The 12,585-nt window shown below is 43.8% G+C and overlaps 1 protein-coding gene across 3 annotated transcripts in view; it reads left to right on the top strand.

Annotated features, from left to right (window-relative positions):
• Positions 1-4,799: 4,799 nt before the first annotated feature.
• The window catches only part of OSBPL1A (oxysterol binding protein like 1A), a 76,333-nt gene continuing 68,547 nt past the window's right edge, over positions 4,800-12,585 (top strand). For 2 of the 3 annotated variants that reach the window (XM_030266097.4, XM_030266094.4), the window contains exons 1-2: positions 4,823-4,963; positions 10,144-10,266. In XM_030266097.4, coding sequence (XP_030121957.4) covers positions 10,146-10,266 — 121 coding nt within the window. In that variant the 5' untranslated portion in view covers positions 4,823-4,963; positions 10,144-10,145. Of the gene's footprint in view, positions 4,964-10,143; positions 10,267-12,585 lie in introns of all 3 variants that reach the window. The other variant, XM_030266096.4, reaches the window with a different exon arrangement.

Here is a 12,585-nt window from a genome sequence, read left to right as displayed (position 1 = left end):
CTTAAATGATATAAAAATAATATTCATTTAATCAGGACTGAATCACAAATAAGTGAAAAACACAGAACTAAGAGATATGGAAGAATTAAAGTAAAATATCCATAACCCTGCTTTATTTCGCATACAACAGTTCAAACAACATGATGTATTTTCAGCTCCTCTTTTACAATAAAAAGGGAAGATTGAGAAGAAATAAGGACAATGTCATATCATGTCATGTCATGTACTAATGATTAATCCCCTTAGTTCTGGACCCCAGTTTTGGGCAGGATTTTCTTCTACTGAAACTATACCAGTAGTGTCTTAAGAATAGCTCAAGGAGAGCATTTTGCTATAGTTACTTACCAACAAAACACTAAGTTTTCTCTAATGCTCCAATTCTACTCTACATTCAATAGAAATCTCATTCTGTAATAGAAATCTTAATTGGGCCATCCAATAATGAGCATTTATCCATTTGAGGACAAAGTAGTTCAGCTGATTTCAGTACCACAGTGGTGCATTTTGCAAGAGTGTGGGCTAAACTGACATAAATTAGCTGTAAGGTTCATAGATATAAACTCTCCACATGCAGCTGATTTCTCATTTTGGAACTAAAACCAAACCAAACTGGTTCAGTCACAAGAAAAAGAAAGTGCATTAAACAAGCCTAGTTCTTGTTCTAAAACTACATGTCTGGTAAGACTAAGGAGAAGAAATGTACTGATGACTTAATACCTTGGTTAGAAATGTTTCCTCTCATTTAGCCATAACCCAGTTTTTGTGCTGGCTACGGCAGGGTACAATTGCCTTCTGTAGAGCTACAAAAATCCAAAAGCTTTTCTATAAAGTAACTACTAGCAGATTTTAGGAGCCTCCTGAGAGAAGAGGACCAGCAGTGAATTCTCACATTTTCTCCTGCCATACCTGCACTCAGATAAAAATGGGCCTGTTAAAAGGAATTTTTCTCTGTTATAGAATCATTTTTCCCTGCTACAGGATACCTCAAGAAACAACCTGAGTTTGCTTCAGTGCTGCTGTAAGCAGCAAAAAGCATTTCTCAGCTCAGGAGGCAATCCAACTCACATCGTCCACAAATTCATTACATTATATGGTTATTGCCTGCAAAGTATGAAAGAAACTTCAGCAACAGACTAGCATCTGCAAGAATTCCTATTGCAGGCAGTTCAGAACAACAGGAACATTTGCTTTGATCACTCACTGGCAGTTGCTCATGATAATCCAGAGAGATACACAAGAATCCCATCTGAGGGTGTCAGTGCATTAATTAATTCTCCTGTGTCTGTGTTTTGCCAGCCTAGTAAATAAGATCTGTATGGAAATACAGCAGGGACCTGCACTTACTGCACTACTTTTCAGAGGTGGGGAGCAGTTTCCCCAAGAAGTACACCAGGTCTGTAAGAAAGCTGCTAAGGAACAAATTTTTAGGACTGCTGGTGAGCTAACATTTAAATGTTACTGTGTGAAAACAAACATACAACCTATCATGTATCATTTATTATTTCTACTTCTCATTTCTCTGTGTGCACTCTGTTCTCCAGTCATATATCTCAAATTTGACCGGTATACTCTAGTCTGAAGAGGAAGAACACAAAGTGTCAGTGCAACGAAGGTTGTCCCATGACAGAGAGGATATAAAAAATACTATACTGTGAAAATCACAGACAAAGCAGGTCAGTGAGTTCTGTGCAAGGCTGTTTTCCAGTGTGTTCAGCCCTAAGATGGGACATGCTTCATGTTTTCTGAATCACTAATTTCAGCAGGTTATCTGAAAAAGGAATAATATGAAAACCAAAGCAAACCAAACCAAAACAAAAGAGAACAAAGCCTCAATATCAGCAACACCCTCTTTCTCATTTCCACACTTCAAAGTCCAAAATGCACTGGGACATTATTACTCTGGGATGTGCAAGCAGGCAAAGCATGAGTGAAAAATAGACACTTTTTGAAGATGATGGAAGCAGGGGAAGTGTAGTGATCCTGGCCAGGAGAGCCCTATACATCTAGGAGCTGGTGATTCACAGTACAGTTAAGTGGAGCAGGCCCAAGTCTGTGCTGTACTGCCTCCAGACCTGAGTTGTGGTGCACAAAACCCTTGGAAGCTTCACTAGCTCCTTGGCACAGAGTGCAGGTGATTAGAGCAACTGTGTGGCCTTGCCCTTATCTAGAAGCATACAAGGAGTAAAGCTCTCTTGTGAACATCCTTTATGGAATAGCTGTTTTCGTGTAAAAAAACTAAAACACTGCAGCCAAAGAGGAGCCTTTCTCCAGAGATGGGATCTGTGCAGCCTGCCAAAGGAGAAGTCCATCCAGGATTAATCCAGTGCTACAGGAGCGTGGACATCATGGCTTCTGATTTACTTGTTATCTCTGTTGGTCTTTACTTTGTCTTTTTAAATCATTAAATTTATTAAGTTATTGTTTTCAGACCTTTCTTACTTAGATTCAGAGAAAAACCCTGCACTAACTGGGTGAAGGGTGAAACTGAACTGTAAACTCTGTGTTGTATTGCAATGGGTTGTAGAGTAGGTGGGTGACAATACCTCTATTTCATTATAAAACTTGTAAGAAATATATAGTGACAATATACATATTTTAATTTTGTATTCATGTATGCAAACTAAATACAAAATAGGAAAAGGTTTTATTGTGATGTTGCTTAAAGCATTTATGACATTGTGAAAGATGGCTCAAAGTCAGAAGCAGAAGGAAGAAATAAAGGAAAAGGTGTATGAGGATATCACAGCTAATGCTTTGAATGTAAGGGCATCAGCTTGAAGCTCTGCTTCTAAGAATAGAAAGCAAATATGATCCTTCCCTGAAACCTCTCAGATTTCATATAATTATTACTAAAGCATCCCTGAAAGCAGATCTCTTAAGTAAGACAAACTAATTAAAAGTAACAAAAGCCAGTAGAAGTTCAAACATGGCATAATTGTGTTATCTTCAGGTGTGAAACTTTTTCTATGTCTTTCTTCAAATATTAAAAATACATGTAGCTATAGACAATACAGAAAAAATGAAGCTTTCCTCATTTATGCATGGAGAGTTTCAGAAGAATTGTTCAGGTCTAAACTTGCCCCCTTTTGAAACAGAAGTTTCATCCTAATCTTTTGTGATCGTTTGTCACAGCACCTGTGGCTCCTGCCCTGCCTCTTCAGTGCTCCTGCATATGACACAGACTTGGTCATCCCACAACACTGCAAAGCTTCTCTGCTCCCTTAATAAATTGTTGCAGGATTTCAGAGGCACTGTGGGAGTTTTCAAAATGCAAAAACATTCTCATGTGCTAAAGGCAGAAAAACAAGGTGCCATCTCTTCAGATGACAGGTGTAGTGGAGAATAGATACGGGTAGGAGTGGTGGACGAAAGGGCCTTGAAAAAAGTGAGTACTTCACTTTCTGTCCCTGGTAGCACCCAATTTCTCTTTTAGGTTGCTTTTGGCTGAGCTGTTCTTAGAAGCAGTGTGTGTTGACAATTTTCTTTCACCTGCGCCACGGCTGTATACGCTACCAAAGACCCTGCTTTCCGCTCTGTCGATGCACCATTATCGTAGCGTTACATTCCTCTTTGAGGCCGGTTTGCCCCGCCGTGTCTCTGAACGCCTGTCGGTGTCCGTGCCCCGGGCGCGTCCCGCCCCTGCCGGGGCGCTCCCTGGGCAGAGCGGAGCCAAGCCCGCGCAAGCGAGCGGCGGCGGCGGGCGCTCGCAGGACAGTGGCACTCACCGGATAATTAGGGTTGGAAGGGACCTCTGGAGATCATCTGGTCCAACCCCCTGGGGCTTGGGGTCTGGGGCCCAGCGCCGGTGACACAGGAACGCGTCCAGGTGAGTTTGGAATGTCTCCAGAGAGGGAGAGTCCATGACTTCCCTGGGCATCTGTTCCAGTGCTCTGACCTCTTCAACGTAAAGCTCTTCCTCATGTTGAGGTGGAACTTCGCGTGTTTCACTTTATGGCCATTGTTCCTCGTCCTGTCGCTGGGCACTACTGAAACGGGCGTGACACCAAAGCGCAGCGGGCACAGGGCGGTACCTGCGGGGTCACAGGGGGGTCACTGTTCCTCCCAGGGGAGAGCGGCCACCGCCGCTGCGCCCGCTGCGGGCCCGTTTCTCTCAGAGGGCAGGGGGCGCGGGCGCAGCGCCCTCGGCGGGACCTTGCTTCACCCCTCTCGGCGTTTCGGGCGGGCTGCAGCGAGGTGTGGGGCTGGCCGGTCTCTGTCGTGGGGGCGGTGCGGCGGCCGGGCGGGCGGAGCCGTGTCCCGTCCCGCCCGCCCTGCGCGGCGGGGGGAGCTGCCGGGGCGCCGCTGCCGGTCACATGTAACCGCGCCCGGTGCGCGTACGCGGCGCGGGGCGGCGGCAGCTCCAGCTGGCGGGGCGAGGCCCGGGCGGCAGTGGGCCGGCCCGCCGGCCGGGGCGGGTTTCCTTCCGCGGCGGGGACGCGCCGCTCTCCCGCGCGGCGTTGGCTTTGTTGCTGCCGTGGCCGCCTGTCCCCCGCAGCCGCCGGGAGCGCGTTCGGGCGTGCGGGTGTCGCTGGGTGCCCCCCTCAGGAGTCCGTTGTGCGGGCTGAGGGGACGGCCCCGAGCCAGGCGCGGCTCGAGGCACCAAGCAGAGGTGGCCTTGGAGGCGGGGGCCAGGGCGGTCTCTTGCCCTTGGGAAGCGGCGTCCTCGCTTGCTGCCGTGCGTGGGTGTCCCTTCCTCCTCCTCCTCCTCCTGCCGCCGTTCCCCTCCCTGGAGCGGGCGCGGCGCTGGCCGGTGCCCGCAGGTCTGAGCGGACCTTTCCCGCAGGCAAGGAGCGCGGCTGCTGCGACGCGCCTGACTCGCCTTAAAAAGTGTGTAATGACCAGGACCGGAACGAGCCGCTCGATTCCAGCTGGGCATAGGGAGCTCCGGCGGTCCTGCTGAAGTTCTCGCTGCTTGGGACTGTGCCTGCCTGCTGATCCGGGTGAGATCTCGCACGAGTTCTGGGTAAGCTTATTCGGAGCGCCTGGGCTGAAAGAAGGTCTTTGATCTAACAGCCAGGAGATGCCCAAGCACGAGGATTAATTTAAATAGTGGTGCCGCTTGGGAGTGGTGCTGAATAGATGTCTTATTGCAGATGTGTTAATTGCTATTAAACAAACAGTATCTTGATTTTAGAGGGGTGCTGCTTTCACAGGGAGACTGTGTCAGAGAAGCATGACCAGCTTCTAACTTCTACAACCCTTTACCCGAAGACTGAAACTACTACTTTTAGATAACGTCACTCATGCTTCTTGTACAGCCACCCTGTCTTCTTGGAGCAGCTCCTGTCACTACTGTGTTTTATGGGTTTGTGGACAGGTTCTGTCTGTTTGTGCGGTTTGGTGCATTTTGCCCTCCTTCTTTGCAAGCATCGCATCATAACGTATACGTGCTGGGACATGTAAGAAATCTTCCTGAGCACGTATCAGCCTCTCCTACAGAAGTCTAATTTTTGTTGCTAGAGGAAGATCTGTTGAAATACTAGACAATGTTGTGCTTTTTGCCAACCTTACTGTTTGTCATGGGGAGAAAATTTCCTATGCAACCTGTGGCTGCCACCTCAGAACCTTAATGTTAGGTTGGCCAGGGCTGGTGCTGCTTCTCCTGCTTTTTTAGCAGTATATAAGTGAAACCCACTCATATTCTGCATAGTATGTATTGTCATTGTTCTGGGCTGTGTACATAGCTAGAGGATTCAGCAGGTGAAGAAACCAAAGCAAAAGTAAGTGGTGCTGCCTCAGAGTCATAAGTGGCACTTCGGATCTTCATAGGTCACTTTGAGAAAAGCAGCTTTCTTTTGCTTGGACTTAATCCTAGCAGTTGGGTAAAGTTGGTAGTTTGTATATAGCTGGTTGGCCTTTTGTGTTGAAGTATTCTGCAAAACTCCCATAAGAGGGCATGCAGGCAGAATGGTAACCTGTGTTCTCTGTGTTGGAAACAACCCCTGTGTGAAGATAGACCTTCTAGTAGCGTAACAGAATCACTCTGGCATAAGTCTCATAGAAGAAGATAAAAGCGGAGCATCTCAATGCTATTTTTTATACCTTCTTAAAGGATAAGATTCAATTAGCAGTCAAGTACAGCTGTGGTAGTCCTAATGAGTTCAACAGAACTGCCTTGCAGTCACATTTCAGCTGCAGAGGAAATGCTAAATAATGTTCTGTGGTGTTGTGTCATGATGTACCAGTGACTGTGGAGACTGCCATGCAAGCCTTTCAAGGGCACAAGGCTTAAATAGGGGCCATGAAAGGCAATTTACCTGTATCAGCTGATTAATGGAATAAGGTAATGATGCCAGCATGGGTGACTGAAAGATGTGTTCTCTTATAAGTGGCTACTAGATTTGCATAGAGGCACAACAATTCATATAGATGAACCTGCTAGCCATATCTTAAGGTGAATAACTCCAAACTAAACTATTAAGTCTCCCTCTGTGCTGATGGCCTGGATTGGTGCCTCATAACTGATGGGTGAGGATTTTAGAGCTCTTCATGGTGGGTCAAATAGACTCCTGTATGCACAGAAGTATACAAAGTGTATACACCCCTTGAGTGCCTGTGTATTGATTTTTTTCCATTCGCTAAGCTTGTCACTCAGACTTCTGTTGGTGTTTCTCATCTCCATTACAGAGCAAATCCTATTGCTTAAAACGGTATTTACTACAGTATAAAACGTTCTGTTAATTGTCTCTTTGCTGCCAGCTTTATTTAGGCATGTCATTTAGCTTATTAGCTGAAGCTATATGTTCTTTATCATTTGTCTGGTGAGTAACTGCATGCAGATGCACTTTCCAGTCCCAATTGTAGAAACACTTTCACGTGAGTGATCTTTCTGTGATTAGTAGCCAGACAGTAATTATTCTGTGTCATTGCATGCTGCAGGCTTACAAAGTATATTTGAAATCAGAGGCTTGGCCTGAACAGCAAGGTCTTTGAGGACTAAACCAGTGAAGCAGGCAAACCATGTTACTATGCATGTTGTTCTATTGCTAGTGTTTGCTTTAAGAGTGCAAGCAGATCAGTGATTTTAACCTTACAACTATTCGATGGTAGAAAAACTATGCAAGTAACTTTTTTGATATTTTGAGCTGTTAAAGATTCTGCTCATGTACATAACAGGCCTTGCTGCAAGCAAGAGTTGTTTAATTTGAATCAGCATCTTGGTTTCTTTCCCAAACAGTCTTTTCTTCCTTTTCGTCAATATCAAATGGAAACAGCAGGTTGTTAATGCATTGAAAGTGCATTGCTATTCGTACCTGCTAAGTATGTGGGATGTTGACAAACGATACAGGGTAATGATAGGAGTGTGTTTCTCATCTGAGACATGGCTAAAGCAATACTGTGTGGGAGGGGGTGAAAATTAACTATGAGCTTTGCTTTTTTTCTTCCTCCTTTCCCCTCAGTGATGGCTAAGGCAGCAAAATGAGTCTAACTGTCCTCTTATCTTTGGTTTGTGTGATTCTCAGTGCTGCATTCTGTGTTCTGCTGAAACTGTAGCACTCAGCTTTAGAGATAGTATTACTGGCTGATAATACATTAGCATGCATGATTTTGATCATTCTCTAGACACTGCTGGAACTGATTCACTGAGGAAACTTATGCCTGCCCCAGTAACAATAAACTGCCGTGTTGCCTCCACAAGTGGATAGAATCCTGTTTAAAGGAGAAAGTAGCTTCAGGGCTCAAAAGGACTGCTAGAAGAACTAGTACTGTTTTGTTTTATTTTCTGGTAGTACTGAAAAGCATGCATGAACAAGCGTGCTGACTAGCTGCTTCTGGAGAAGGCATTTGTATCCTGTGTCTGTGGTAGATTGCAAGTGACTGATCCAGTCCATTCTTCTGAAATATGCTGGAAAGGGCTTGCTTAGTCTTTGTCAAATTCTTTGAAAACAAATTCTCTCTCTGCCTTTGTTGATTGAGGAAAAGGTAGGGAAACTTCTCTTTGCTGTATTGTTAGTTCTTTGGCAATCTGTCCTGTTCCAGTTTCTGCAGCAGTCTTGAATATTGCAGGATCTGTCACTGTTACAGGCTTTTTGTTCCTTACCCAGTGTTCTCACTGTCTCTTTTCTTGCTGAGTGGCTTCTTATCTTACCGTAGTCAAAGAGCTCCCTGCATCTATTTAAGCTGTGAGTGTGTGTGGTGCAATCAAGCTGCCTGTCCAGAACAGCAGAGTGTAAACAGTTTGCTGTTTGGGCCATTCAAAACAGGATAGGAAAGCTAACTATGTGAGGTCAGTAATCATTAACTGACTGCAGGACTGGGTAAACCTAGTGTGTCAGGTGAATATAAATAAACTGGAGACACTAAATTTGGACAAAGTCTATTGTTTTCCTATTGTATCAACAGCAGTAAATTGTCTATAGCAACACAGTCTTTTGAAGCTGTTTTTAACATAGTTTCTTGATACCACCTAAAAGCAATGTATTTAAATGGGGAAATGTTGTATCTAGGTCTAGTTGAATCATAGAATAAGCTGAGTTGGAAGGGACCCATCAGGATCACCAAGTCCAGGTCTTGGTGCTGTGCAGGATGCCCCATGCCTGAGAGCATTGTCTTCTTCTTTAACTGTCAGGTTTAGTGCTGTGTCTGCTTTTCTGGGGAACCTGTTCCAGTGCTCAGCCACCCTCTGGGTGAAAAACTTCCTTAATACCCAACCTATAACTGACTCAGCTTCATGCATTTCCCCAAGTCCTGTCACTGGACACAAGAGATTGGTACCTGCCCCTTTGCTTTCCCCCATAAGAATGTGGAAGACTGCAGTGAGGTCTCCCCTCAGTCTCCTCTTCTCCAGGCTGAGCAAATCAAATTACCTCAACCTCCCTTCATAAAGCTTCCCCTCCAGATATTTCAACATCATCATTACTCTCCTTTGGATGCTCTCTAATAGCTTAATGCCATTTTTATATTGCCTAAAACTGTACCCTGGACTCAAGGTCGGACCACTCTAGTGAGAGCAGAACAATCCCCTCCCTTGCCTGGCTGGCAATGCTGTGCCTGATGCCCCCCCCAGACACTGTTGGCCCTCCTGGCTGCCAGGGCACTGCTGACTCTGTTCAACTTGCCATTGACCAGGACCCGTCCCCAGGTCCCTTTCTGCACTGCTGCTCTCCAGCATCTCACTCCCCAGTCCAGGTCCAGGGTTGCCCTGTCCCAGATGCAGAGTTCCGCATTTCTCCTTCATACAGATCGTAGCTGTTATAATGGCATTAAAAAAAAAAGGCAAACCAACTTCAGATTGTGATTTCAGTGTGGAAAAAGATTGGTTAAGACATCGCTTAGTAACTGTATTGTTCAACAGACCTGGTAAGTAGCAGTATTGCTTGCCCAGAGATCTAAGGTTCCCCTTCTAGTAGAGAGCTGTAGAATAGTTATGTTAAAAGGTTTTGTTTTCTCCCTTCTTTGAAAGACATATCTTATTTTTACCTTTGCAGTTCAAGAGCAATGGTAGGATTAGAATTAATTAGTGATCTTTTAGAGTTGTGTGTTAACTTCCTTATATTGTACTATTGTGTTTCTTAAAGATAAGGTAAAATCTACAAAGTTGTCTGAGCCCCCATTCACCTTCAAGTTGAGGTTGCATGGCCTCAGATACCCAGGCTCAAGAAATGATAGTAGTAATCACTGATGGGTATCTGAAATCTCCATGCAGACATTCTGTTCCATAGGGTTGGCAGCCAAAATAACTGTCAATTAATTCTCAGTTAATACTTGGGTTAATGGGTGTACATAGTTACTTTCTTTTTTTTTTTTCATTCCTGTTGTCTTTGGAAACCTGAAGGGATAAGGCTGAAAGCCCTGTAAGGAAAAAGCAAATGCTTACTAGTTACGCTTGTAGCAAAGCTTGCCTTGTTTGTGGCATAGAGTTTCAACTCCCAAGCCACCCTTTGAACCTAGAAAACAGAGAAGCAATAAAACACGGGTATTTGGTTATTTAACTGCTTTGTATGAGGAATTTTAATGCTTCTTAGTAGCCTGAGTGCTGGGCTGTTGCAACAGCTTGCCCATTAAGTGTGTTCCACAGAGAGAATAGCTATCTTTCTCATACCAGGGTTAGTATTAAATAACAGCTAAAAGTGATGTAATTTTAAGCCATAACTACAGCAGTATAACTGATTGCAAAATCTCTTCTTTTGTATATTTTGTCAGAGATGACTACAGAAGCAGAACAGCAGCTTCTCCATGATGCTAGAAATGGAAATGCTGAAGAAGTTAAACAGCTGTTGGATACCTTGGACAAAGGAGAAATAAGCTTTGATATCAACTGTAAAGGTTAGTAACCTTCCTCAAATGTTTGGAGTCTTGCTGTTGGAGTCACATGTAGTGAAACTGATAGTGATAGTATAATCTTGCTTTCTTTGGAATGCTCAGTAGAGTAACAAAAAACCAACTTAACTTTTACACTGTGACTTAAGGGCATGTTTGCATAGGGGAGAGATAGTAATAAGAGTATGGATAGTTGCAGTGTACAGAAAAACTCAGCATAATTCATAGACACTAGAAGTGTCAACAAGGCAGAGAATCAGTACCTATTTTTGCCTGAGTTCATGCTTATGCCAACTTTGAAGCTTTAGAATACTGAACAAAACAGATTGTGGTGCCCAGGGATTGTTCAGGGAGGCAAATAACTTCCATTAGAGCTGTAGAGAATATTAGATCAGGTCAGTCATTTGTGCTCTGCTCAATGTAAGGGTTTATTATTTTGGGGTTTTTTATGCTCATATTTTGTTATCACACAAACAAAATCTTGCCACTTGCAAAAATGTTTGGGACAAATGTTTACTTCTTACTTCTGGCAGAATACTAAGTTACTTGGAAAAAGAAACTAAGACTGCTCTTCATCTGGGTCTGTGTCTTTGGCCATCACTGAAGTTTTGCTCTTGTGTGGCTAACAGAAATGTGGCTCAGCAATTTTCTTGCTGTGCATTAAAACTTCAAACTGGGACTAGATTTGCAAGCTTGCTGGAAATTGCAGACTACCTTACTGCTTTGTTATTTTAGTAGATTTATATTTCTCTTTATTTACATGAGTGTGTTTCTGGTTGCTTCCAAGATGTGGATGTGAATTTCACTCTTTCTACCCAGGCTGGTATTCCATTGTTTGTCATTTAACGGTTTAGCAGCTCTGAGAAGAAAGTGCTGCAGAGGGAGAGAGGAGAGATCAATTGTGCTTTCTCTCAACCATTACAGAAGGGAACACCTTGCCCTAAAGGGCAGGGATTCCTATTACCTGAACAAGCTCTATCCCTTTCCCAAGTCTCATTCTTAATCATTAGCTTACTTATTGTTTTGTTTGACTACTCAGCTGTGTTTGTGTTTTCTCAATGATTAATTTACTCACCTTAGAAAAAGCAGTTGTGAAACCCAAGCTCTTGCTACTTCATCTTTGGGGAGCTAGTTCATAATTTAAAGGGGAATCAAACAAACCTTGATGAAACTGAAGTCCTCTACCCTCAGAAGTATATCCTTGGTCAATATTCAAGACATATGTAGTGCCTAAGCAATTGGAATAAAAGTACCTTAAGATTCATGCAACAGTGCCTGTAAATAAGTTCCTGAAGTCTCCTGTGCTTAGAAGATGTTTCAGAGTGTCTCTGTTCTTACATGTATTCTGAAGTCAAGAAAGCATAATGAAATGGTGTACTCTGCTGTCTACTATGTCAAGCAAATGGACCTCTGGTCAGAAAATCTGCAGCATAGAAGAGACTCGGGTAATGAAATGAAAGATGGTGCTTAGCTGTTTTTGTAGTTTAGCAGTACATGCCAGCTGGTTAATACTTGCTTGCTAATGGGAGGTCTAGGAAGCTAGAGGGAATGCACTTGTGATACTATATTTAACCTAAACTAGTTCCAGATATGGATTTTGTTCACTGTGAAATCTCTGCTTTTGAAGTTTCAATTCTTCTAAATGTCTGATGACACAGAAGTGTAATTAGTGTTATCTGAGGGAACTGCTCTAGTTATGTGAAACTTCAGAGTTAAATCGCTGTTCTTCTGCAGTCATTTTTCAGGGCCTTGTTTCACTTTGTTCCCATAGAGTGTTCCATTGGAAACAGTCTGAGATAAATTCAGGCCAAATAGCTTCTGCTGTGTAACTGGCCCTGGCATTCTGCCTCCTCACTATCTAAACCACTGTGTCTTGCTACAAGTTCTGATCTGTTGGGTACCAGCAGATAGTAATTGCATAACAACCTGATAATTAACTAAAGTACACACTGTAGACTGTAACTGTCTTTTTGCAACCTTTAATCTTCATTCTCTTCCTGACAACCTCTTGTTCTTCTGTTATTACCTTGGATAACAGATGTCCCTAGAAAGTCAGGGTATGGGGAATATCTTCAGTGCTCTAGCAGTTCCTTCAGGATTTCCATCTGATACAGCAGTGACACTTGGCTTGGAATAAAGTGCTTCTGGAGCAGGTGGGAGGCAGTACTGGAGGTGGTGTAAACTTCCTGCAGGGTGTGCCTTGGTAGCCCTGAGTTTGACAAGCTGATGTGCCTGGGTGTCAAAGCCTGTCTTTGACATCTTCTCCTTGTCTTTTCAGAGGGGAGCTACATCTGAGGCTGTGTGTGCTGTATAAATGTCAAGTCT

The sequence above is a fragment of the Taeniopygia guttata genome, chromosome 2, assembly GCF_048771995.1.
Source record: "Taeniopygia guttata chromosome 2, bTaeGut7.mat, whole genome shotgun sequence".
Classification (NCBI taxonomy): domain Eukaryota; kingdom Metazoa; phylum Chordata; class Aves; order Passeriformes; family Estrildidae; genus Taeniopygia; species Taeniopygia guttata.
The sequence above is the reverse complement of the archived record's forward strand: the minus strand, read 5'-3'. Positions and strand labels throughout refer to the sequence as shown.